General features: G+C 46.7%; 1 protein-coding gene across 1 annotated transcript in view; it reads right to left on the bottom strand.

Moving 5' to 3' along the window:
- Nucleotides 1–4,083: 4,083 nt before the first annotated feature.
- Chmp4b (charged multivesicular body protein 4B) overlaps nucleotides 4,084–27,392 on the bottom strand; it is a 40,137-nt gene continuing 16,828 nt past the window's right edge. The window contains exons 2-5 of the mRNA XM_070007079.1: nucleotides 10,677–10,854; nucleotides 7,781–7,895; nucleotides 6,800–6,926; nucleotides 4,084–4,957 (exon numbers count right to left, since the gene is read on the bottom strand). Of these exons, the coding sequence (XP_069863180.1) occupies nucleotides 4,893–4,957; nucleotides 6,800–6,926; nucleotides 7,781–7,895; nucleotides 10,677–10,854 (485 nt within the window). The 3' untranslated portion in view covers nucleotides 4,084–4,892. The remainder of the gene's footprint in view (nucleotides 4,958–6,799; nucleotides 6,927–7,780; nucleotides 7,896–10,676; nucleotides 10,855–27,392) is intronic.

Here is a 27,392-nt window from a genome sequence, read left to right as displayed (position 1 = left end):
TGGCTGCTGAAAATGACTTGTAAGAATCAGGGACACAGCTAGGGAACAGGTCATGACAATCATGACCAGCAAGTGAAGCTAGATATGCAACAGCACAGGATACTCATGCAAGACTCAGACTTGGTTTAAGACCCTGGGGTCCTTGTCTTAGGATTCTCTTTTGTGCTGATCCTGGGGCTTGAACTCAGAGCCTGGGTGCTGTTCATGAGCTAGCACTCTACCACTTTGAACCACAGCTCCACTACTAGTTTTAAGTAGTTAATTGGAGATAAGAGGTCTTACAGGTTTTCCTGCCCAGGCTGGCTTTAAACCGTTATCCTCAGATCTCAGCCTCGTGAGTTGTTAGGATTACAGGCGTGAACCACCAGTGCCAGGCTTTGAAAGTCTTAATAATGTTTGAACCAAGGGGCCTTGTTTTCATTTTGCACTGGATCTTTCAAGTGAGGTGGCTTCAGACTATGAATGACGACCCTAACCAAAGCAGAGGGGTCTCATTTCAACCAAGTTGCAAACAGACCTTTTCCACTCCCTGACCTAATACTCCATATTGGCTGTTTATCTGGGCACCCTGTCCAGGCCTGCTGAGTTTCCCTGTCGGATGCAGGCAGGCAGGGAGGGGCCCAACCCTGGGCCCACAGACATTCCAAGAGAAAATGGTTTTGTAGGTTTGGCAAAGAACCACTTTGCCTCAGATATGGAAAACAGGGTGCAGCAGTTTGGGGCCTATACCCTTGGGGTCCCAGCCCCAAGGCAGAGCCTCAATCCTGTCAGGAGGTAGGACAGTATACCTCCCTCCACTCTTAGGGGCATTGTGGGTGAATAGGCAGAGGTAAGGGTAGAGAGGGACAGGGAGGAGGAATCCTAAATAAATACCCTCCAGGTGGTCCAGTCCCAAGCAGGTAGAAGGAGCCCCCCTTCTACCCTCCCCAACTTGGCACAGCAAGGGCCCACTGCCTAGGAGATGGCGCCATCTTCGGGACCCCTGGAGTACTACAGCCTTGGCTGCTCAACACCTGGCCTTCCCTTGCTGGACCACACACACACCAGTCACTGTCTGCCTCTTAGCTCCTTGGTTTGGGAAATGCCAGGCTTGAGTTAACCCCTCAGTTCTCTGAACCCAAATCTCAGCATCCTGAGTAGTTAGGATTATAAACTTGACTTACCCGTGCTTATCCAAGCATTGGCATTTTCTTTTCTTTTTTAAAAATTAGGTTTTTTGTTTTCCCTTTGGTTGTGGGGTTTGAAATCTGCGCCTGGTCCCTCAGCTCTTCAGCTCAAGGTGAGCACTCTACCACTTGAGCCATAGCACCATTTACAGTTTTTCTGGTGGTTAATTGGAGACTTTCCTGCCCTGGCTTTCCCGCGATTCTGATCTCAGCCTCCTGAGTAGCTAGGATTATAAGTGTGAGCCACCAGTGCCCAGCTTATCTTAGTTTATAAGCACAATGCATCTGATCGATGTCACCCCTTTAATTATTCTCCCCCATTCCTCCCAGCCCAACTTCCCTTTCAATTTTCCTACTTCTGTAGGTTGGCATCTTCTAAAAGGGAAACTGTTGTGCTTCTGTGAACCTGCCTCTCTCCCCACCATGGTGGAAGGGAAGCACTGAACAGGGGAGGCTGGATTCTTATGGCTCTCCTACTCACAATTCTGTAACCTTGGCAAATCACCATATCCTGCTGAGCCTGACTTGCTCAGCTGCAAACTGGGGCAATGATAGTTCTGTCCTGAAGTAGGTCATGGGTATGTTAAATCAAATGCCTGTTCTTAGGAAATGCTCCCTTCTTGCTCGCTGAACTTTGCTGTTGTTGTTGGTCGTGGGGCTTGAACTCTGGGCCTGGGCGCTGTCCCTCAGCTCTTCAGCTCAAGGCCACTTGAGCACACAGTACCACTTCCGGTTTTCTGGTGGTTTATTGGAGATAAGAGTCTCATTGGGGCTGGGAAGGTGGCTCAGTGGTAGAGTGCTTGCCTTGCATGCATGAGGCCCTGGGTTCGGTTCTTTAGCACCATATAAGCAGAAAAAAACATAAAGTCTCTTGGACATTCCTGTCCAGGCTGGCTTTGAACTGTGATCCTCAGATCTCAGCCTCTTGAGTAGCTAGGATTACAGGTGAACCACTGGCACCTGGCATGGCTAAACTTGGGGTTTGGAGGTTTTTTTTTTTTTTTTTTTTTTTAACCAGTCCTGGGGCTTGAACTCAGGGCCTGAGACCTGTCCCTGAGATTCTTCAGCTCAAGGCTAGCATTCTACCACTTGAGCCACAGCACCACTTCTGCCTTTTTCTGTTTATGCAGTACTGAGGAATTGAACCCAGGGCTTCATGCATGCTAGGCACATACTCTACCACTGAGCCACCTTCCCAGCCCTCACTGAACTTTTTTTTTTTTTTTTTGTTCAGTCGTGGGGCTTGAACTCTGGGCTTCGGCACTGTTGCTGCGCTCGTCAGCTAAAGTGAACACTCTACACTGTGGCTTGAGCCACAGCTCCACTTCTGGTTTTTTAGTGGTTTATTGGAGATAAGAGTCTCATGGACTTTCGTGCCCAGGCTGGCTTTGAACTGCGATCCCCAGATCTCAGCCTCCTAAGTAGATAGGATTACAGGTGTGAGCCACCAGTGCCCAGCTCCTCGCTGAACTTTTAAAGCTCTTATTCTTACTAAAAAACGAGTTGGGAGACCACTGGGGTGCCAGCAAGGCCAGGACATAGCATAAAAAAGTTGTTTCTATGAAGTGGGCACTGAAGACAAGAAGAAGCCTGGACAAGAAGACAGGAACTGCTGACAGTGGCTATCAGCTGGAAGCATACCAGTGCCTCCACTTCTTCAGCTGCAATTCAGTTCATAAACACACGTGGTGTATACTAGCTCTGACATTGTTCAACACAGGCCCAGAAACCAGCCCAGGGGTGCCCCAGGCCTTTGCATGTCTTATGAGTGAGATCTTCCTATCTTTCCCTCTTCTCTTGAGTCCTCATTACCCCTCTCCCAGGGCTCCTTTCTACCAGTCTTCCTGAGCAATCTTCTTTCCAATGGCTTTCACCACACTTGACTACTCATCCCATAACAGAGATAAGAGGAGCTGCCTCTGGGCCTGCCAAAACTGATGGGTGGGTTCCCTCAATAGGTTCAAGGTGAGAAGTCAAAGCAGCAGATAAGAGGACTCTAGGTCTCCCTGGATCTCATGCACCAAAGAATGCCTGGGCACCCATGCCACCACAGGCAGAGAAGGTAGAGGCCGGCATCAAGCACTGGCACTGGATCTAAGTTGGAAAGAACGGAGATTAACTAGGCCCAATCTCTACTCAAGTCATGAATTTTCAGATCATTGTCATTGAGTCCCAATCCTGAGTGCAACAGCCTGGGGAAGAACCACAGGGGTGAGAAACGGGCCATGAGTTGCTCTACATGGACAGGACCCCTGAAGCCTTCTAGCTTCATAAATGGGAAAATAAGACCTTTCCTGCCCCAGATATCCAGCAACGACAGCGTCCCATTGTAAACTCGGATAGGGTTTAATCTTGAGGTTCTGGGAGGAACTGCAGATGACATACATGGCTGTCTTCTCAATACTTTGTGTTTGCAGGTACAATCAGGGATGAACATATGGAGATCTACTTGGCTGAAGGACAGGGTCCAAGACACCCCTCAGGCTATCCAGGGGACAAGAGTAAAGTGGAAAGACAAAAGGGCTTGTCAGTCACATGGTGACTCAGGAAATGAGAAACAAGTACTCGTGTCCTTGTTCTTAGGCACTGCCTTAAACCTCCTCCCTGTGCTGGGCCTGGGACCTGTCCAGTGGTAGTACCATGATTTCTGACAGTGGCATGGGCACTGACAAAAAGGAAGGGAAGACCCTGGACAGCACAACAATCAACTCACCTGAACTGGACCTAGAAGGCAGTATCCCCAAGCAAGATCTACAGTACAGAGGTTTCCAGTAAGGCAGACTCTGTTCTTCGTTGAGACTGTCCGTGTATGTCATGTAAGTCTTCCATGTATCCCCAGACACCACCAGACCCTGCTGGCCTGGACAGCGCCAGCCTCCAAGTCAAATGACAGATTGATAAACACAACGGCAAAGTATGAAAATTAATCGAGATATTTAATAGACAGTGCAAACCATAATTTCATCTGAATATAAATGTATGCACATGTTTCCAATGAGTTATCTATTAGTTATCACAAACAGCAACAAGGACCTTAGAGCTATGTTAGAAAACTGTATAGCTGGAATTTCATTCTAACAATCTCACTTGCTCTCTAGAGAACACATTCAAATCAGTGTCACAAACGCCAAAAGACGAGGTGGGGGGTGGTTGAGGAGGGCCAGAGTGGAAGACACAGAGGGCCAGTACACAGATGACAGAAACACAGCTCTGGAGGAAACCAAGACGCATTGTTACAGCTAAGGACAAGGAAAAGCCTATGGCTTTTAAAAAACGACTTTTCTGCCAGTACCATACAAGTCTTACAAAGAGATGTGCGACAAGTCAGCTGACTTAAAGGACAGAGGTTACATCTTCAGACCAGCTCTACTGCCAACGGTCAACCCTTTCCATTGAGGAGTCAGCAGTGGAGTTAGCATAGTCCAGAAGCTCAATGTTGGATTTGCAAATACGGTTTATTTTACAGAAATTCAACATTATAAACAGCAGGCACCTCCCACCCGCCCCCCCGCCCCTCCCCCCGCCCACCCCGCTGGGCGCAGACCATGCTATGCGAGTGAGCGGTGATGCTGCCTACTGCTTTGGAGTGAGAGTGGAGTGATGGAGGCTGCTTGCCCCTTGCAGCGTCCTGCCTGCCCTGAGCACGCACACGCACACGCACACGCACACGACTGCCCACCACGCAGGCCACCAGAGTCTGTCTGGGCCCAGCCTGTGCTGACCCGGTTACATGGATCCGGCCCAGTTCTCTAATTCCTTCATGTCGTCGTCTTCCTCTTCCTTCTTCTTGGCTGTGTGAAGACAGAAAAGGCAACTGAGGCGGGTGGGCTGGGGGGTTACGGGGAATTGTGCCAGGACGATGCTCAAGGTGTGGACAGAGCCCTCTCCACAGCCAGCCTCAGCCTATCAGTAGGCTGGCTCCTCCGGGGCCTAAAAGACACACACAGACACACACAGACACACACACACAGACACACACGTTCTCTCTCTCTCTGGGGCCTAAAAGCCACACACACACACACACACACACACGCGCGCGCGCGCGCGCGCACGTGCAACTCCTCCTCCGGGGCCTAAACGACACACAGACACACAGACACACACACACGCCTCAAATCCTCCTCCGGGGGCCTAAACGACACAAAGACACACAGACACACACACACACAGACACACACACACAGACACACACACAGACACACACACACAGACACACACACACAGACACACATGTTCTCTCTCTCTCTCTCTCTGGGGCCTAAAAGCCACACACACACACACACACACACACACACACACACACACACAAACACACACGTCCTGCAGCTCTAAAAGCCACACACACACACACACACACACACACACACACACACACGCAGCTCCTCCTCCGGGGCCTAAACGACACACAGACACACACACACAAACACACACACACACACACACACACACCCCTCAACTCCTCCTCCGGGGGCCTAAACGACACACAGACACACACAGACACACACACAGACAGACAGACACACACACAGACACACACACACACACACAGACACACACACACCCTCGCAGCTCCTCCTCCGGGGCCTAGAGAGAGACACACACACACACACATCCCGCAGCTCCTCTTCCCTCCTCCTCCCGGCAGGTGGGGACAAATCAGGGTTCCCATTCAGCCTCAACCCCACAGCACTCAAGGTAGAGGAAAAAGGAAAGAACCAAGCCCCCAGCTCTGCTTCATGTGACTGGAATGGCCTTTGTACATGCCAGGCCGCTTGCTGGTAGCCGGGGCCCTCTGCTGCTCCAGGCAGCTGACCAAGTCTGGGCCCTCATTACACCTGGGCGAGGGAGCGGACTACAACCCTGCCACCCACAACTCCCTGGGCTCCCTCACCACACCAAATCAGCTGCTTATTATCATTCTCCTTTCCTAGAAGTGCTACATAGAATACTTTTACCAGGAGAGGGGGAGGGAATGATGGTTTTATGAAAACAATTTCTAGGAGAGCCACAGCTGCTTCCTCCCCTGCCTCCCACCCCAAGGCCGTTCTATTGCCTAGGGTTTGCAGGTATGCACAGCACAAGTTACCAGATAGGGCCAGAGCTAGCTTAGACCCAAATCTTCATACCTTTCAAAATACCTGGAGGGAAACACATCACACACACACACACACACACACACACACACACACACACACACACACACACACACACACACACACACACACACACACACACACACACACACACACACACACACACACACACACACACACACACACACACACACACACACACACACACACACACACACACACACACGGACATTTGGCAGTGACACGTTTGGTTCTCAAAACTCAAGGAGGTTGGTTATTGTGGGTACCTAGTGGGGAGAGGCCAGGGCTGCTGCTAAGCCCCACAGTACACAGGGCAGCCCTCCAGCATCATCTGTCCATATCAATAGTGCTGAGGTTATGACACTTTGTTCCAGAGAAAACTAGGAAAGGACAGATGACATTGTCACTGTGGCTATCCCAAACATCCCACATGTTTGCAGCCCCATACAAGCTCAGGACCAAAGGCAGAATTAGCCCTGGGTGTATGCCAGGTGAACAAAGTTTGAAGGGAGTACTCACCAGGTTTGGACGGTAGGGCTATAGAGGGAACATTTGGTAGTGGGACTGTTTCGGGTCCACTGATATCCAGCAAATTCTTGTCTAGCTCCTCCTGTTCTAGTTCTTCTAATTCTGCCATGAGTTCATCCTGTAAATAGAAGTAGTGAGAAGTCTGTCTTGGGAGTCCTGGCCCTTCCGACATGATGCTCAGTGAACCCCAGTTTGGAGATGGTCAAAAGGAAGTGAACTCTAGGTTTCATACTCTTCAAAACACATTTCAGACCCATTTCTTTACCTCAGTGCTGGATAGCTGAGGGAATGCTTGGGAATTCTCGATGAACTGAAGTTAGCGTGATTAATCCATCTAACTTGCCAGAAACCATGAAAAGCATAGAGCTGGGAGCTGGGAGTAAGGGTGCATGCTGATTTGCAGCTGCCTGATGGGCGCCAGAGCACAGAACGCGGTTCAGTGGCGTGGAGCTGGCCTTCAGGGGCTCACATCGAACGTTTGCTAACAAGCACTTTCACTAGGGGCTGCTCTTGTATTTCAAAAACCCAAGAGGCTCAAGGTCTCAAATCACTACAGTGGCAACTGGTAGTGGCCAAGCCCTGGAAGGATCCCTCAGAGCTGTGCTGTAAGTACTCCTTCCTTGGCTTCTCCTTTACCTCACAAAGAGCTTCTGCAGGAAAATCATGCAAATGTCTCCAGGACATGGCCACCTCTGCTGCCCCAACTCTGGGCCCAAGGCCCACCATGGGAAGGCATGGGGCCACTGCTTATTGACCTGAAGGCTCCTTTTACTTGACCTGCCCTACTGTGACAGCAGCCTTCAAAATCTAGAACTTAGGGAGGTGAAGGCCACATCCTGTCTATATCCAAGTCTGGAGGGGTAAGAATGGATGACATTGTCTTCCCACCTGAGAGCCTTTAGTTACATATCAAGAGACAGTCTGGTTGCCACCAGTAAGGCCTATGCCATCTGTATGTATGAAGCCACTCACCTCATCAAACTCCTCTCCAAAGCCTACAGGTTTGGAAATAGCCGTGGAAATCTCTTCTGCAAGTTCCTGCTGGTCAGCAATGTCCTGCATTAATTCATCAACTTTATCGATGTCCCTTGAAATGAAACAAATAGACTGTCATATCAGTTGATTGGTCTGGGTAACAGGGCCTTCCAGGAGGTGGCAGCCCCACTCCATACAATCAGCTTCCTAGTCCCACCCCTACTGTAATTCCCTCTGTGACTAATCAATTGTCATTACTATTTTATCCTCCCCTTAAAAACAAAGAATCGTAGAATCAAGTAGATGGAAGTGTCCAGAGATTATCCAGTTCAATACTCTGAGGAAATAAAACTTAGGCACCTGGTCAAAGTCCCACAAAAAAATAGGTAAATGTCAGATTAGACTGTAGGATTTGTACTGTCCAAATGTAATTCTGTACAGGCATGTAAAAATCACAAAACACAGGAAAGTCACCTGAAATGCTCTTCTCCTCTGCTCAATCCACTATGGCTTCTAGGAAGCCCCAAAGGAAAGGCAAATAGATAAACTTTTTAGTACAGTGTCAATCATACAATTTGGGGGCTGGGAATGTGGCTTAGTGGTAGAGTACTTGCCTAGTATATATGAAGCCCTGGGTTCGATTCCTCAGTACCACATAAACAGAAAAAGGCAGAAGTGGTGCTGTGACTCAAGTGGTAGAGTGCTAGCCTTAAGCAACAGAATCTCAGGGACAGTACCCAGGCCTTGAGTTCAAGCCCCAGGCCTGGCAAAAAAAACCCACAAAAAACAGAATTTGTTCACCATAATCTACACACCATGCATAATCTGCAAACCACGCATGGGATTTACTGTGCTCTGTGCTAGGGGTCTGGGAAGAGACATAAATGAAGCAGATGCATCCCTTGTCCACACAGCTCAGCCCAATGAATATCCACCCTCAGACAAGACCTCCCTATGTGAAGTCGCTCTTCCTGCAACCTCAATTTTCTACAGCAGGAAGCAACTTTTCTGTAATTATTTTAGAGTCTGTTATAAATACTCAACCCTGCTTTGCAGCACAAAAGTAGCTACAGACAATGGTAACTTAAGGGCATGACTGTGGAAGGCCCACAGGCTGCATTTTTGCCAACCCCTGTTCTATAGCACAGCCTTGGTAACTAAAAAAGAAGCAAGATGGGCTCTAGGCACCCCTAAATACAGGTTACTAATTTAAGAACTAAGCCAAACAAAAAATTTGTTTGTGGGAAAGTGCTCCTTTACAGCTCAGTTACTTGGCCATGAATTCCCATCGTAACCAGTATTGTTATGTAGCTCTAAAGCCACTAACATAAGAAGTAGCCACATAGAGGAAGGAGAAGGCTAAGGGCAAAGGCATAGCCAATAGGACAGCCACAACCAGAGAGCAAAGACAGTGGCAGAAACTTCCATCAAAAACAAATACAAGGGCTGGGAAGGTGGCTCAGTGGTAGAGCGCTTGCCTTGCATGCCTGAGGCCCTGGGTTCGATTCCTCAGCACCACTTAAGCAAAAAGAAAAAAGCCAGAACTGGCGCTGTGGCTCAAGTGGTAGAGCGCTAGCCTTGAGCTGAAGAGCTGAGGGACAGTGCCCAGGCCCAGAGTTCAGACCCCTCGACCGGACCCAAAAAAAAACAAAACAAAACAAAATACAAAGCTGGGTACTAGTAGCTCATACCTATAATCCTAGCTTCTCAGGAGGCTGAGATCTGAGGATCACAGTTCAAAGCCAGCCCAGATGAAAGTCCATGAGACTCTGATCTCCAATAAACCGGAAGTGGCACTGTGTGCTCAAGTGGTAGAGCACTAGCCTTGAGCTGAAGAGCTCAGAGACAGTGCCCAGACCTAGAGTTCAAGCTCCAACAACTGACAAAAATAAAAATAAAAATACAACGGGCTGGGAATGTGGCTTTGTGGTAGAGTACTTGCCTAGCATGCATGAAGCCCTGGGTGGATTTGATTCCTCAGTATCACATAAACAGAAAAGGCCAGAAATGGTGCTGTGACTCAAGTGGTAGAGTACTAGCTGTGAGCACAGACAGGTTCAGGCAGAGCCCAGGCCTTGATTTCAAGCCCCAAGACCAGCAATAAATAAATAAATAAATAAATAAATAAATAAATCAAGAACAGAGTGAACAGGACACTGGTAGCTGTATCCCAGTACTCAGGAGGCTGAGGCAGGAGGACTGTGATTTCAAGGCCAGCCTGAGCTCTCTATATATAGTAAGACCCAGTGTCAAAAACCAAAACTTGCTGGGCACTGGTGGCTCATGCCTGTAATCCTAGCTATTTAGGAGGCTGAAATCTGAGGATCTCAGTTCAAAGCCAGACTCTGAGCCTCTTGTCTCCAACTAACCACCAGAAAACCGAAGTGGCATTGTGGCTCAAAGTGATAAGAGTGCTAAGCCTTGAGCAAAAGGGCTCAGAGACGGTGCCTAGGCCCTGAGTTCAAGCCCTATGGCCAAAAAAAAAACCTTTAAAAAAAAAAAGCTCCAGAGCCCTAGGATACAGTGTACACACTGGGGCCCTGGCAGCATCAGGAAAGTTGAGACCATAGATTATATAAACCTAGTCCTACCCTCACTCACAGTAAGCCAAGGACAATCAGCTCCTCTCTCTGGAACACAGGTGTCTATTACCAGAGGCCTGAGTGAGAAGATACTGACTTTCCCAACTTGAAACTATGCCCCTCACAATAACCTGGAATCAGGCAAAGGGTATTTTTCATCCCTGAAATCTGCTTGGAAACAAAGGCAGCAGGTACATTATCCAATTTAAACAGAGTTCCAAGAAAGAAGATAAATTAGAAGAAAGGTACAAAGGAGCTGCCCAGGCCACGCTGAGCACGCCTTGCCCTTCCGTGCCAGCAATAATACATACATGTTGTCATGGGCGGCCTTCATGGCCTTAGCAGCGTAGCCCATGTTCTTGAGCACCTCGGTGTTGGTGTTGGCATTTTCCAGGGCCTCACGCTGGAACTCAATGGTTGAAAGGGTGCCATCAATCTGCGCCAGCTGTTTCTCATACCTCTTCTTGCGCTTCAGCGCCTGAAGGGCAGCTGTGGAGGAACAAAAGAGTTTCAGCAAGCCCAGACACAGGGCAATGTCCTAGCAGTCACTGAACCCCTGGGCCTTCCCCCCCCTCCCCCCTCCAGCCCCATACCCATGTTGCTTCCACTACCATAGGAAGTTAATGATCTTCTACACAATAATACACTCCATTTTCTAAGATATACAAAATTTGCATATCTCAAAATGTAGCCAGGAAGCAAGTACACAATTTGACTCTGGTAACCAACCCCGCCCCCTTCAAATTAAAGCAGGAGTCACCCAGAGAAAGAATGTACTCTGAGGTCCAACTATAGCTCATAGACATAGGATAGCTACTTAAGATTCCCAGACAGGTTCATTGTAAGAAAGGAATGAGATAATGTACAGAAACACGTGGCACACTAAGCAAAATAGACACCCAAAGCACCAGGGAAGCTCTAAGTACTACACTGCATCATTAAAGTGCCATTTATTGTAGAGTAAATAGGGAGAAGCAGTTGCCCAGGTCATCTGCTGGTAAGTGTTCTAGTCTGTATAACCTCAGCCTCTCCTTTTCCCACAAGAGGCTCAGAATGACATTACATGACCCCAGGATAGTTCTCCAGGAACACTGAGATGACAGACTGGACTTGCTCTTGAGTATCCTGAGTGCAATTTTCTTATTAAATGGATTTTATACAGTCAACAACATGCTAATTTTTAAAATTAAAGTTCCCTAATACTGCTTCTTTTTCTCTAATACATCTTCAGTTGGCAGCCACTCCTTGTATGCCAATCCAAAGTTTTTCTGATGTCTATCTCTATCTCTAAATTCCCTAAGCAAGAAATTATCTGGAACTAGGTATGTACTAGAGCTGGGCATAAGAGGCTTACACCTATACTCCTAGCTACTCAGGAGGCTTGAGACTCTTATCTTCAATTAGCCAGCAAAAAAAAAGCCTGAAGTGGAGCCGTGGCTCAAGTGGTAGAGCGCCAGCTTTGAGTGAAAAAGCCAAATGAAAGCACAAGACCCTAAGTTTAAGAGCCTCAGGGAGGGGGAGGGAGATGGGGAGGAGGAGGAAGAGGAGGAGGACAAGGAGAAGAAAGAGGAGGGGAGGAGGAGGCACACAACAATAAAAAAAAAAAGTTATCTGGAAGCAAATACTCAGATACCTCAAGGAGGTAGCAAGAGACCCATAAATGAAATAATAATTACATTATTCATCTTTCCAGATCAACATGCAGTACAATTATGGGTACAAAATAGCAATGCTTTAAGTTGAATTCCTAACTCCATAGTTTTTGGTTCTTTTTTCTTTTCTTTTTTTTGGGTGCCAGCCCTAGACTTGAACTCAGGCCCTAGGTGCTGTCCCTGAACATTTTTGCTCCAGTCTAGTGCCCTACCACTTGAGCCATAGCTCCAATTCTGGCTTTTCTGGTGGCGAATTGGAGATAAGAGTCTCACTCACTTATCTGCCAGGGCTGGCTTTGAACTGCGATCCTCAGATCTCAGCCGATTCATAGCTAGGATTTCAGGCATGAGTTACTGGCTCCAACTTCAACTATATGGTTGACAACTGACTGCTTCTTTATGTAGCCAAAGTCTAAAGGGCCAAACCCAATATTTACATAAATGCATACTGGTTTATAATGTTTTACCTATTTTCCCCCAAAATTCCTGTTTGTATTACAAAATTGGCTGAGTTAACGACAGCTAATCCAAATATCCAAAGAGGCACCTGAAATAAATACCTTTCCTGCCAAGGAACTCCCAGTGTCATTTGTAAACACAACAGCTTTAATAATGGAACTCTAACCCAGGCTGGCAAAAGTTTAAGAGGTTGCTTTTGGATGGGAAAAAACAGGCTTTGGAATCTCCATATTTAATTATGCCTTTGCCAGTTCCAAGAGAGTAATTACAGCAGCAATTACAGAATCTAATAACCAGCTTTATTGGCTCTGAAAGCTGAAGCAAAAACAACACCAACCATGTTGAAACAAACATTGCTCTCCAGACAGTTGCTTCATTAGACCCTCCCACAGCTTCTGGGAAGAAAGCTACGGACGAGCTACCCGAAGAAGCGGAGACCACAGGGAAGATACTCAGGTTTGGAGACCCCTTTAGCAAGGCACCTACTAGTGAGAACAGAAACCATCTTCACAGAACATGCCACTTTAACACAACACAGAGGAGGCGCCTTTGTCCTAGACAGAAGTCAACCGGACTTCCCCCTGAGGAGGTACTGGGGATGAAGGCAAGTCTGTCTGCCTTCCTGAAATCTGTTCCATATTCAGTACGGGTGAAGACCAGCTCAGAGCTACACAACAGATGCTAAGTAGTGACTGTACACTCCCTACTAAACAAAGAGAGATGGTGTGGCAAGAAGGGCCCTGAACCTGCTCTCACTAATGGGAATGCTGCCTGCAGTCCTTTCAAAAACCAAGACCCATACTTGGTCACCACCTGGCAGAAGGCTCAGATCTGAGGGGAAGCAACAAGCACTTGCTTCACATCTCAGCTTGAATGACACAGTGAGCAAGGACACACTAAAGAGGACACTTCCACACAAGTGCAACCCTGGGCCTCCAGCCAAAGTGAGAATCTGAGGGACCCCAATTCACCTCCCACCATGGCTCAGATGCTCCCGACTCATCCTGCCCATGAATCAACCTCAGATGTTTAGGAAGCCCATATCCAGGAGAACCATATCTGGCTTTCCTGACACCAGCCACTTTGCCGAAAGTGTGCTGGGGGGCAGGGGTCATCTGTCCTCTGCCCTGTGCATGCAAACAAGAGGCCTACAGCCAAAATTCACAAAATTTACCAATGTCAAAGAAGCTCATCGTGCCGGGCGCTGGTGGCTCACGCCTGTAATCCTAGCTACTCAGGAGGCTGAGATCTGAGGATCTCGGTTCAAAGCCAGCCCGGGCAAGAAAGACCATGAGACTCCTATCTCCAATAAACCACCAGAAAACCGGAAGTGGCGCTGTAGCTCAAGTGGTAGAGCACTCGCCTTGAGCTGAAGAGCTGAGGGACAGCGCCCAGGCCCAGAGTTCAAGCCCCACGACCGACCAAAAAAAAAAAAAAGAAGAAGCTCATCGTTCTGTAGGGACAGTAGCAACCATTCTTGCACCATGTAGCATCAGTGATCTCACCAAACCGTAACCAGTTAAAAGTTAAAGCTGGTCGCTAGTGGCTCAAGCCTGTAATCACAGGTACTCAGGAGACTGATATCTGAGGATTCCAGTTCAAAGCCAGCCCCGGCAGAAAAGTCCATGAGACTCTTATCTCCAATAAACTACTCAGAAAAAGCTGGAAGTAGCACTGTGGCTCAAGTGGTAGAGTGGGTTGGCCTTGAGTAAAAGCTCAGGGACAGCACCCAGGCCTTATTTCAAGCTCAGGACATCTGATCATACAAAATTATATTTATTGAAATGAACTTCAGGAAATGAAACAAAAGGTTTTTTTCCTTTTTTGCTATTTTTGTTTTCTTTTTGTTCTGTTTGTTCACAGAAGAACACAGAAGAACAAAGGGAACAAATGCAGCGATGGTACTCACAGGACACTATGTTGAAAATGTTATACAGGGGCTAGGCAGGTGGCTCAGTGGTAGAGTGCTTGTCTTGCATGCACGAGGCCCTGCATTCGATTCCTTAGTACCACATAAAAACAGAAAAAGGTGGAAGTGGCTCAAGCGGTAGAGTGCTAGCCTTGAGCTGAAGAGCTGAGGGACAGAGCCCAGGCCCAGAGTTCAGGCCCCATGACTGACAAAAAGGAAGGAAGGAAGGAAGGAAGGAAGGAAGGAAGAAAGGAAGGAAGGAAGGAAGGGAGGGAGGGAGGGAGGGAGGGAGGGAGGGAGGGAGGGAGGGAGGGAGGGAGGAAGGAAGGAAGGAAGGAAGGAAGGGAAGAAGGAGAGAAAAAAAATGAACTATACAACTTGTGGGTGAGGATGGGAGGGGAAAACTAGGAGAAAGCAGGGAAGGGGTAACATTGTCCAAAAAGAAAAGTACTTTTTATCTGACTCATGTAATTGTAACCCCTTTGTATATCACCTTTATAATAACAATTTTTTTTAAAAAGTTTTAAGTTAAAATCTAGCTGGGTGCCAGTGGCTCTGATCCTAGATACTCAGGAGGCTGAGATCTGAGGATTACAGTTGAGCCTATACAACTTTTTATTTCCAAAGAACCACAAAAAAAGCCAGAAGTAGAGGTGTGGCTCAACTGGTAGAAAGCTAGCCTTGAGGAAAAAAGCTTAGGGACAGGGTCCAGACCCCTGAGTTTAAACCAGAACTGGCACGAAAATTTTTAAAAAAACAAAAAGTTTAAATCTTGCTGGTTCATGCCTGCCATATTTCAGCTGCAAAGGAGGCTGAGGGCGGGAGATCTTGGTTTCAGGCCCGTATGGAAAAAAGAGTTGGTAAAATCCCATCTGGACAGGAAAAAGAAAAGAAAAAACAAAACAAAACTGGGCATGGAGGGTGCCTAGTAGGTATGCCTGTCATCCCAGCTACTGAAGGAAGTATAAAATAGGAGGATGGAGGTCTAGGCTTGCGAGGACAAAAAGTGAAATTCTATCTCATAAATAGCTAGAGCAAAAAGGGCTAGAAGGATAGTTCAAACAGTAAAGCTCCTTAACAAGCTCAAAGCCCTGAGTTTAAACCTCAAAACAGAAAGAAAAAAAAAGGAAAGAGAAAAAGACAGGAAGGAGGAAGGACAGACAGATGAGTTATAATCTTGACATCAAAACAGAGAGGGCTGAGCCCAGAGCTGATGGCTCACACCTGTAATCCTAGCTACTCAGGAGGCTGAGATCTGAGGATCATGGTTCAAAGCCAGCCGGAGCAGGAAAGTCTGTGAGACTCTTATCTCCAATAAACCACCAGAAAACTGGAAGTGGTGCTATGGCTCAAGTAGTAGAGTGTTCCCTTTGAAGAGTTCAGCCCCACAACCAACAACAAACAAACAAACAAAAACAGAAGGCTGGAAGGCTCTTGGAAGTATTACATCCAACTCAGGTTGGTCATTAGTGGATCACTAAGAAAAATGATGCCCATAGAAGGGGCCATAGATTCCTGTCCGGGGGGGACCTTCCTGGAATGGAGAATCTCTCGCCACTTTCTTTCATAGCTTTTTCTCACTTTCAAATAAACTTATTAGGAGGAGGGGAAAAAGAAAAATGGGAGAAGGAAGAGGGGCCATGGGCTACCAAGACCCTGCCTACAGTGAATCAGAGGAAGAATCAAGACTTTTAAAGCACAGGTCTCCAGTCCAGTGCTTTTCCAGCAGCTGGACTGAGTTACCATTAAGGTTGCTAGAAACATATCATGGCTCCCCCTGCTGTAGGAAAAACTGTTTGCCTAATGCTTTCTCACCTATTTTCCAACTCTGCCCTTGGCAACCTTCAATAGCTCAGGTTGCACATGAACTGGAAAGCGGTATGACTTTCTCTCCTAAGCCCCAGTTAGAAGAAAAAGAATGAAGATTGGAAAGAGGTGCTTGTGGGCCTGGATCAAAACTATTTTCTCCAAATGGATGCTGCTAATCCTGCCTTGAAGTTTCAGAAGATGGGGATAGGTTGGAGCTGTCATTTCTCTACCCTGTATGAAGGTTGCAGGAACAACATGGGTCCTCAGAAACCTCCAAACTTCATTTCCCATACTGAGGCTGTTTTGTGTATCAGGCTCACCTGGAGAACAGAAGGCCTTATTCTTGCAATGCTGTCCCTGACACTGCTGTATTTATTCCCACACATCCAGGCTGCTCAGGCTAGAAGCGCAAACACCTTTCTCAGAGAACCCTCCTCCTCTGTGATATGTCTCCCTGTTCCCCTAATTTGCTCTCCACTGCCTGGAGCTAATGCCCTCCATTTAGAGAAGGCAAAATAAGTACTTGTTTTTTAACAGGAAACTGGAGTCTGAAACCTTGCTTACTTCATCAGCAAACACACAGGGAGTATAGTACTCACTGCAAAAAAAATTCCTAGAAAGGAAGAAAGACGACCCTTATCTGTTTAACAGGGACAAAAATGAAAGAAGCCCCACAATTAACCAGAACAGTCCCAGAAACATTTCAGAAGCACATACAGAGCATGCTCTGTACAAAGCCTCATGTGATGAACACCTGCGTGGCCAAGCAAACTTGGAAAATGCTGGCTCACCTTATGTTACCAAGGTGATCTAGGGTGTCCAGCTGTCCAGCTTCAACTTACAGCTCCACAATCAAGTCACCCTATGCCACTTACTTCTTCACTTTACTAGTGCCCATGATAATAACCCCCATGTCATCAGGGTTCTGTGCAGACTGGAATGAGTTATGTGTGTGTTATGTGTAGCACATTGTCTACCATGTAGTAAGTGCTCAGAAAAAGTCTGTTACTGATAGTTGAGCATGGTGGTATACATCTGCAAATCCCAGCTACCAGGGAGGTGGAGGCAGCTGGATTAGACAAAGGTAGCAAGACCTGTCCCCAAAACAAACTTTTGTCTAGGGGCATAGCTCAAGTGGTACAGTGCTTGCTTGCCTGGCATGGGGCAAGCCTCCTGTCAACCCTCAGTGCCGGAAAAGAAAAAATAAATAAGTCTATGGCTACTGCAGGTAACTGCAGGACTGACTTGTTTTCCTCTGGGCCTTGGCTTAAGTCTACCAGCACTGGGATGCAGAGAAAGGAGCATGAGTCTTGGTGTCAGGAAACTGGGTCAGAATCTTGGCTCCAAAGCTGGGTATGTGTCAGGTAAGTAACCTTGCCTCTCTGAATGTGGTTCAGCAGGTGCAAATGGGAGTGACAGCAGTAGCCCCTGAGAGATGAGGAAGATAACCTGTGAAAATACATAGTGAATGTGGTTTTTCTTTATCTGGCCTCTCGTGTCCAACATGATTTGGCTATCTGAGGATCTCCACTTTCTTGTCCCTGTCTTGCCCTCTCCCCGTGTGTTGCCCCAAGCAAACAGGAGTGGCAGGCAGTACAGTGGGGGGAAAAAGTTGCCGGGAAGATGTTCCAAGATCCCCAGTGAACTCCAGACACCTCAAACAGGACCTGGGATAAAGTTCAACTTACAAATTAGGCACAGCAAAAGACTGAGAATAATAAAGCAGAACAATTATAACATATAAGTTATTTAAAATTTATGAATTACTTCTTTCTGGAATTTTCCACTTATCATTTTCATGCAGGCCACAGATGATCCCACGGGTAATTAACAGTACAAAAGTGAGACGACAGATAAAGCGAGCCTCTTGTATGTGACAGCAGCTAACACTGATGAGGGCCTTTGGGGTACCAGGAACCATGACTGACACTTTACTTGCTCCATCTCAATGCTGCCATCGGTAGACACTGTTATCATCCTACTTGACAGATCAGGATCTTAGAAGAGTTTATCACCTGCTCAACTCCTAGTTAGACAATGGCAGCCTGGGATTAAAGCCCAGGCTGCCTGTCTGCAAAGGGCACATGTTTTCTCTGAGGACGAACATCATCCTGCCTAAGCAAACAGATGGCCTCCTTCTGCCTAAGCCTGGCCCCCTGATGGCCTCCCCCCACACCCCAGTTTCTACAAGCCAGCAGGCTGGCTCCAAGGGCACCCAGACATTGCTCAATCTGTCTAGAAACTCTAACTGACATTGCATGAGGGCTAGTGTTGTAAAAGCCTCTGACTGGACAAAAATTTTCTTCCCAGTAGATTTACATTTGGTAAAAATCCAACCATGTGACCATCTTCTGCAGCTAGGTTGATGAATACAAAGCTGAGGAGGCCACAGTGAGGTTCATTCTCCTTCCCTGAGCCGATCTCATGTCTCCCCACACCGGAGCTCTTCAAGGACAGAGCCACCTCTGTGTGTCACTAATGGCACTCAACACAGCACAGGAGAAGGGCAGGTACCTCAGAGCACCCAGTTATGTCTGCATCTGTAAGTACCCTCCATCCTCTCACCCCAAAATGGACTCCAGATCTTTGCTCAGGATCTAAAATGGCCTTTTTTTATATTCTAGAAAAGCTAAGGCCCTTGGGTAAGAAGATGGTAAGGTTTTTCAAACTTCTGTCACGTGCCCACATTTCTTTGTGTGTCAACCCTCCGTGGGATTGGGGGGGGGGGCTTTTATCAGGTACAGTAAGCTCAGGACCTCCTCTGTAACTACAGCTGGAGGTAGGTGACAGATGGAGAATACGCAGTGGACTGTTCAGACTACCCAGCAGGAGAGGTACAGCTCATAGAAAGCCGAGAAAAGTCCTTTAAGGGCAGTCAGGCTCAACAAAGGGAACCATGCATGGGCCAAGGTGGCTGCTTCTTCCTGCTCCCAAAAGGGCAGCTAATGGCTTCCTCCTGTGGCAGTGGGACAGCAGGGTTCCAGGGCAGGAAGTGGGAGGTGGGGTCTTCTGTGGTTGTCTTCTCCAGGCTGAAGATGGAGCCCAGGCCTCAGGCATGCCAGGCAAGCTCCCCAGAGCCAAATCCCCAGCCCTAACAGGAAGTTTACTTCCCCAACCCAACAGGCAGTGAGGAAGCAGCTCTTAGTGACAAGGATAACTCATAGTGGCATGGGGAACTAGGATCCAGGGAAGAAAGTGACATGTTCCTGGTGATGGAGGGCCACAGTTGGAGAGCCTGTGTTCTGAAATCCAAGGCTGAGGTCCATTTCTGTGCACCAGCCAGGCTGTATCCATCTAAACTGCTTTCAGAAAATAGTATATAGCCCATAGATGTCTTAACATGTATACTGGAATGTTTTGTATTCCACACACAAGTCCAGATTTCAAGATTCTTCTGCAAATGCAACGCAATGTACCTGGCAACAATCACTGGAGCTGAGTAGCAGTCATCCCTTTATGGCTATATAACCCAGGCTACCCTTGAATTCACAATCCTCCTGCCCCAGCCTCCCAAAAGCTGGGATTACAAATACCCTTAGTCCCTTTAGAAGGGGTGCATACTTTCTAACCCATCTCAGAGCCCATGGATGCTATGTGACCAGGCCCTATAACTAGCATTAGTCTCATCTTTCTAGTAACTAATTGCCTCTAGGCAGTTAAGGTTATGTCCAGCTGAAATTGAGGAAACTAAAGCCCCAGTTTCAACAACCTGATCAAGGTCACAGAAGTACTGAAATGAATGCAGAAGAATTCAAGCCACATATCCTCCCACTACTCCTGAGGACCTGTGTCTAGACACATCTCAACGTAAGTTCCTATCATACTGTATTGGAATTGTATCCCCTCCTGACATTTTTCTAATAACAAAAATGGTATGTACAGTCCTAAAGCAGAAGCAGTTGACAGGACAGGAGTTGGGAAAAGCAAACACAGGACACTACAGGAAGAAGGAAACCCTACCTATGGAGTTGTCCCATGGCTAAGAATGAAACACTAGTAGTTCATGCCTATAATTCTAACTACTTAGGAAGCTGAAACCTGAAAGATCAAGGTCAGCCTTGTGCCAGCCTGGGCTCAAAAGTCTATGAGACTCTATCTCCAGTGAATGAGCAAAATGCCAGACCGAGGGCATGGCTCAAGTGGTAGAGCACCAACTGTGAGCAAAAAAGCTGAGCAAGAGTACAAGGCCCTGAGTTCAAGTCTTGGTACCTTTTCCACACACAAAAAGAATGGTTAAGAAATGGCTTGGTGCAGGGCACACAGGGTTCATGCCCTGTAATCCTTGTGATTCAGGAGGCTTAGATCTGAGGATTGCAGTGCAGAGCCAGCTTGGACAGGAAAGTCCACAAGCCTCTACCAAAAAGATATAGCTCAGCGACAGCACCCAGTCTCCAAGTTCAAGCCCCAGGACAGGCACAAAAAATAAAAGAAAGAAAGAAAAGAAATGGCTTGGAGGGCCATATGTGAGGCAGGAAGGGCAAAGATAAAACCAAGAAGAGAAACTCAAGAACAGACTTGCATGTTTTGTTAAGTATCTGCTGGACTTTATCCCAGGGCTAGTGGGAAGATATGGCAAGATTCAAAACAGAACAAAAACATGAGCAGACTTATAGTCAGAAGGTGCTTCTTGGATGGCCAGAGCCTTAACTGAGGGCAGGGAAGAATGGCTGGCCAGGAGAGAGCGAACTTAAAGGCACAGAGAGTGAAGCCTCTGTGGGCAAATGTGCAAGGTGAGGAAATAGAGGGGGAGTAAGGATTGACTTTCGAGTTCTAACTGGGAAGAGCCAAGTAGCACAGATATTTCTGAAAGAGACTTGTGACTCAGGTTAGAGAAGTTGAGGCTGGGAGGGAGAAATCATTTTCCAGACATTTTTGTGGGCTGTGAGCTTCATAATTCAAATTAACATCTGAAATCTGAATTTATTTTTTGTGTGTAACTTTTTAATGAAATCTGAATGTATATTCTCTCCCTCCCTCACTCCCTCTCTCTCTGTGACTCCCCCCCTTCCTCCCCCGCCTCCCTCCAGTTTTTGGCTTGAACTCTGGGCCTGGGCTCTCTTCCTAAACTTTTTTTTTTTTTAATCTTGATTTTATTGTCAAGGTGGTATACAGAGGGGTTACAGTCACATAAGTAGCAGGTACATTTCTTGTCTAACTTATAACCCCCTCCCTCATTTTTCTACCTCTTCCCATTCCTAAACTTCTTTTGCTCAAGGCTAGCACTCTACCACTTGAGCCATAGTGTCACTCCTGGCTTTTTCTGAGTAGTTTATTGGAGATAAGAATCTCACAGACTTTCCTGCCCAGGCTGGCTTCGAACTGTGATCCTCACATTTCAGCCTCCTGAATAGCTAGGATTATAGGTGCAAGCCTGTAGTTACAGGCAACTATATTAAAGCCATAACCAACCAGGTGCCTCACCACCAGCTCACACCTGCACCTGTAATCTCCTAGCTACTCAGAAGGCTGAGATCTGAGGATCCCAGTCAGACAGAGCTGGGAGACTCTCACCTCCAATTAACCACCAGAAAACTGGAAGTGGTGCTGAGGCTCCAAGTGGTAAAGCACTAGTCTTGAGCAAAAAAGCTCAGGGACAGCACACAGGCCCTGAGTTTAACCCCCCCCCCAAAAAAATAATAAAACATAGCCTCCTAACAATGATATTAGATGTGTGGACTGAATCTACCCAGCAAGAGTAAAGACAGTGACTGGTCCCTTCCCCCACCCACCAGGACTCGGGCCGGATGCTCTTAGCCTAGGTGACCAGCTTCTTGGCTGGGATAAGGGAAAACGCTTGCCCTTGGCTTCCGTTCCCAGGCTGGGATGCACTGTTTCTTTTCCTACTGGCTTTTTTTCCTCTGCTTCCAGCTGAATCCACGCCAACAAGGGCCCCCTTCTGCCTGAGCAAGCATCAGAGTGCCTTGGCAACTGAGATGACAACCGAGGACTAGGGGCTGGGAAAGTCTGTATAGAAGCTGGGAGAGAGAGGAATGTCAGCAGAAATGTACTTCCAGAACAAGCAGAACAAGAGGGAGACAAAACCACCTTGCTCTCCTTTCAGAATAAGATATGATGAAGGAGAGGGCTACAGAGGCCCAACATCCTCCTTGCCCGAATAGAAACACCAGAAAAAGGACAAGAAGACATAGGAAATGATTCTTTATCTCAGCTTCCTGAGTTGCTAGATTATAGGCGTGAGACACTGGCACCTGGCTAGAAACTGATTCTAGTCTACAAGAAGGTGTAGTGGCTCAAGACTGTAACTGAGGTACTTGGAAGGCAGAGATGAAGGGACGGTGGTTTGAGGCCAGCCCAGGCATAAAAGTTCACAAGATTCCATCTTAATCAATTGCCAGGGGCTGTGGCATACGCCTGTTTTCCCAGCAACAAATGGAAGCACAAATAGGAAGATTAAAGTCCAGGCTGGCCTGGGCATAAAGCAAGAAAACAACCAATGCATAAAAGGACTGGCAGAGTGGTTCAAGTGGTAGCAGTACCTGCTTAGCAAGTACAAAGCTTTTGAGTTAAAACCTCAGTACCCTAAAAAATTAATTAAAGGATGGGCACAGAGCTTCCAAATCATGGAACCCTGCTACTTATCTCCTTTTTACTCTCCATGCAATTTAACTTGAATGTGTGCCCATGGAGGGCAGGCACAATGTCATCTCCAAATCCTCAGCACACAGGAGGTGCTCCTTGACACTCCTAGAGAGGAAATGCAACTCTGTGTAGAGAGGTCAATGAAGACTCAGGGGTAAGTGCTCAGCAAACCTTGCTAAAGGAAAGCCTAGTAGAGAGGTAGACCTAGGAACTAGAACCCGGGTCTTCTGCCTTCCTCACAAGGCCTGCTAGGGCTGGGAAAGAATACTCCAGCAGCATGCTCTCTTAGGGAGGAAGAGAAACACCATGAAGCAATTGTTTTCCTAAGGCCCAACTCCCTCAAGCCCAAGCCCCAGCCTACAGCACCTCTCTGACCACAAGATGGCTTTCAATGCTAGAAGAGCCACAGAACTCTGACTGAATTATAGCGATTGGCCAGTCATGAACACATGACCCTAACAGCCAATCACAATTCCCCTCTGTGAGGGAGTTATTCCCAGAAATCAAAACTTACTGTAAGCCAGGATTGGAGGTGTGATAGCTGTGAGCAAACAAGCTAAAGGAGTAGATGCCTCAGCGTTTAACCCAATACCAGGAAGAAAAAAAAAAAAAAACTCTGTAAGCTACTGGCCTAAAGCCTTGACAAGATTTGGAAGGAAGTCAGTAAAACTGTAGTCAACTGGCAGAAAGAGATCCAGCCCCACCCTACCCTTTCCCACAGTCATGTAAGTTAATAAATGCCCTTTCCACTAACAGACTGCACTTAACAAGTGGTGGTGCCTGATTCAAGCTCAGTTTGTCTCATTCCTTGGCCTTTAACACTACTATATTTCCATTTTACAGTTGAAGACACAGGCTCTGAGAGATAAAATAGCTAATCTCTTCGTATATGTGCACAAAACAAACAGCTTATCTTTTATTGGCTTATGTTATGGGGGGTTACATATTCACAATGGATTCCAATTAATCTCACCCTCTATCACTACACCTTTCCTTCTTCCCCATTTTCCAAAACACTTTCAACAGGTTTCATTGTTTATTTTGGGGTTGTTGTTTTGTGCCAATACTGAGGCTTGAATTCAGGGCCTTTAGATTTCACTCAGGCCAGCGTTCTACCCTGTGAGCCACTACTTGAGTGAAACCTCCAGTTCCAGCATTTTGCTGGTTACCTGGAGATACCAGTGTCTCATATTTGCCTGCCTGAGCTGGCTCTGAACCTCCTACCTCAGACCTCAGCCTCCTAAGTAGCTAAAATTATAGGTGTGAGCTACTGGTGCCCAGCTCTCATTGTTCTATTTTTATAGATGCAAACAATCTATTTTGACCATATTCTTCCTTGTATCCAACCTCTCAACCCCTCCACACACAGCTAGAGCCTATTTCTCTTTCCATCCATCCCACTGCAAACAGCTAATCTAGTGGGCTAGTAGCTTTCTGACTAAAAACAGGCCAGTACAACAATGAAAACATATTCACAGAACTGTACGTCTACAAATAGTTAAAATGGCCAATTTAATGGGGTTTTTTGTTGTTTGTTTTTTGCAGGTCCTAGAGCTTGAACTCAGGATCTGGGTGCTGTCCATGAACTTCTTTTACTCAAGACAGCATTCTACCATTGAACCACAATGCCACTTCTGGCTTTTTCTGACTAGCTTATTGGAGATGAGTCTCATGGACTTCTCTGCTGGCTTCAAACCACAATCCTCAGTTCTCAGTTTCCTGAGTAGGTGTGAGCCACCAGTGCCCATATAAGTTTATTTAACAAAACAAGTGAAAAACAAAGATGGTGTGGGGTATAATTCAATAGTAGAATGTAGAACAAGTACTTAGCCTACACAAAACTCTAGGTTTAATCCCCAGCACAAGAAACAAAAATGGGGGGGGCTGGGAAGGTGGCTCAGTGGTAGAGCGCTTGCCTTGCATGCATGAGGCCCTGGGTTCGATTCCCCAGCACCACATAAACAAAAAGAAAAAAGCCAGAAGTGGCCCTGTGGCTCAAGTGGTAGAGCGCTAGCCTTAAGCTGAAGAGCTGAGGGACAGTACCCAGGCCCAAAGTTCAGGCCCCAGGACTGGACCCCCCCCCAAAAAAAAAGAAACAAAAATGGCTTAGTATGAGTTAGCTATCTGGTCTTCCATACTGAACACTGTAGTTTATAATTACATGTGAAAATAATGAAACTGGAGGACAAGCCACAAACTGCAGAATTAACAGAAACTGAAACAATGGGTAAAAATAACCCCTTGAACAAGTCACAACTCACATTGCTGTTAGATAGATTATAATCAACTGAGTAGAAAAGAATGCAAAGAAAGAAATGGTAGGACCCAGATCCCAGGGGCTCACATCTGCAATCCTACCTACTCAGGAGGCTGAGATCTGAAGATCATGGTTTGAAGTCAGCCTGGGTAGGAAAGTTCTGTGAGACTCTTTATTTCCAATTAATCCAAAAAAACAAAAAAACAAAAAACCCTGGAAGTGGAGCAGTGGCTAGCATACTAGCCTTGAACAAAAACTCAGGGATAGCACCCAGGAGCTGAGTTCAAGCCCCTAAAACTGGCACAAAAAATAAATAAGCAGGAGCTAGGAAGTTGGCTCAATGGTAAAGTGCTTGCCTTTGCATCCATGAGGCCCTGGGATCAATTCCTCAGCACTGCATAAGCAGAAAAAAGCTGGAAGTATCACTGTGGCTCAAGTGGTAGGGCACTAGCCTTCAGCTGAAGAGCTGAGGGACAGCGCCCAGGCCCAGAGTTCAGCCCCCACGACCGACTAAATAAATAAATAAATAAATAAATAAATAAATAAATGCTAAGGAACAGGACCCAGGCAGCCCATGCATTGGCACACGTATGCGCATGTACACACGCACACATATGCGCGCGCGCACACACACCCACACATATCAGAAAGTAGGCTTCCTCAGGAAAGATTAGTAGTTTTATAAAATGAGAACTCTTCTCTTTGCCTACTACCCTGTACATGTGGGCACTGGCCAAACAAAAGGCATTTGAGGACAGAGCAAAAGGTGGCCATTTGCAAGTCAAGAAGAAAGCCCTCAGAAAAACCTAATCACCCACCTTTATCCTGGACTTCTAGTCTCTAGATCTATGAGAAAGTAATTTTCTGCTAGGTCTCCAGGTCTAGGTATTTTGTTAAGGCAGTCTGAGCTAACTTAAGACAAAGACCGAGAGCACTGAAAATTCTCCAACCATTCAGAATCCTTATTCCTGCCCAGTCTCTATGGGCTCCTAGGCCCCTCACTCGGATGATGGGCAGCCTCAGTGTCTTTCCATCTCCCCTTCTTCTTTAGCAACTTTCTATTCCTGGCTTCAAATGCTGAGGGAGTGGCAGGAAATGCTCTGGTGACTCTATTTACGTTCCTGCCTTCAGGAGGTAAATGCTCTACCAGCCATGAAACTTGGTTTGGCCCCAGTTCTGGCCAAGTTTTAAGTTCCCTCATCTGGGGTGAGGGAATGAACCCAGGTGATCTCTGGTCCCTTGTATTGCCAAGACCCAGGAGCTTATCAGCACCCAAAGATACAGCCAGGCTGAGCCACCATCCTTTTTCCTTCCTTATCTACCATCTACACGTCAAGATGGGGCTCTGTAATATTCAGATATCATAGGGTGTTGTCTCTTCACACAGACTACCTTACACATTTAGAAGGCTTTCTTTTTAAAAATTAAACATTACAAAAGGGATCCCCAAGCACATACTTTGACATGGTCTTCTTCATTCCTACAAACCACAGAACCGTATACCTTTATTAGGAATTAAAACAATATACTAAAAGGAACAGAAAAGCCCTTCTTGGGTGTGTCTGTGTGTGTGTGTGTATATATATATATATATATATATATATATATATATATGTTTTTTAAATTAATTAATTAATTAATTATTTTTGTCGGTTGTGGGGCCTGAACTCGGCCTGGGTGTTATCCCTCAGCTCTTCAGCTCAAGGCTAGCATCATACGACTTGAGCTAGGGCCTCATGCATGCGAGGCAAGTACTCTACCACTGAGCCAACTTTCCAGCCCAAGTCTGTACATATTTAAGAAAAAGAAAATTAGGCCAGGCACTGGTGGCTCACTACTGTAATCCTAGCTACACAGGAGGCCTGATACCTGAAGAATCAAGGTTTAAAGCCAGCCTGGGCAGAAAAGTCACTGAGACTCCATCTCCATTTAACCAGCAAAAAAGTTGGACTGGAGGTGTGGTACAGCACCAGCTGAGAGCAGAAAAAGCTGAAGGAAAGCCCTAGGCTCTGTGTTCAAGCCCTGATCCCAGCACAAAACAAACAAACAAAAAAGCTATTTGCCCAAAGAGGGTAGAGAAATTCAAGCTAAAATTATCTCACAAGATTTGTACTCTCACAGTCTGAAGTCTCAAGACAGAGAGGAGTCAGTTCCTTGTCAGGGCCTAAAGAAGGGGAGAGAAAGAGCTCTTGTTTTTGCTTTCTACTATGCTGCCCCAGTGCTGCCTGCTTCCCAGGGGAGATGGCATGGCTGAGAAATACAAGCGCAAATCTTCAGCTAGCCGTTAGCTGGGCTTGTACCTCTCCAATACCAATCTAATCATCAAAGAATGGGCTGGATG

This window comes from Dipodomys merriami, unplaced genomic scaffold (genome assembly GCF_024711535.1).
Source record: "Dipodomys merriami isolate MVZ:Mamm:240054 unplaced genomic scaffold, mDipMer1.0.p SCAF_7, whole genome shotgun sequence".
NCBI lineage: Eukaryota > Metazoa > Chordata > Mammalia > Rodentia > Heteromyidae > Dipodomys > Dipodomys merriami.
Note: the sequence above shows the minus strand (reverse complement) of the source record. Positions and strands in the feature narration are given on the sequence as shown.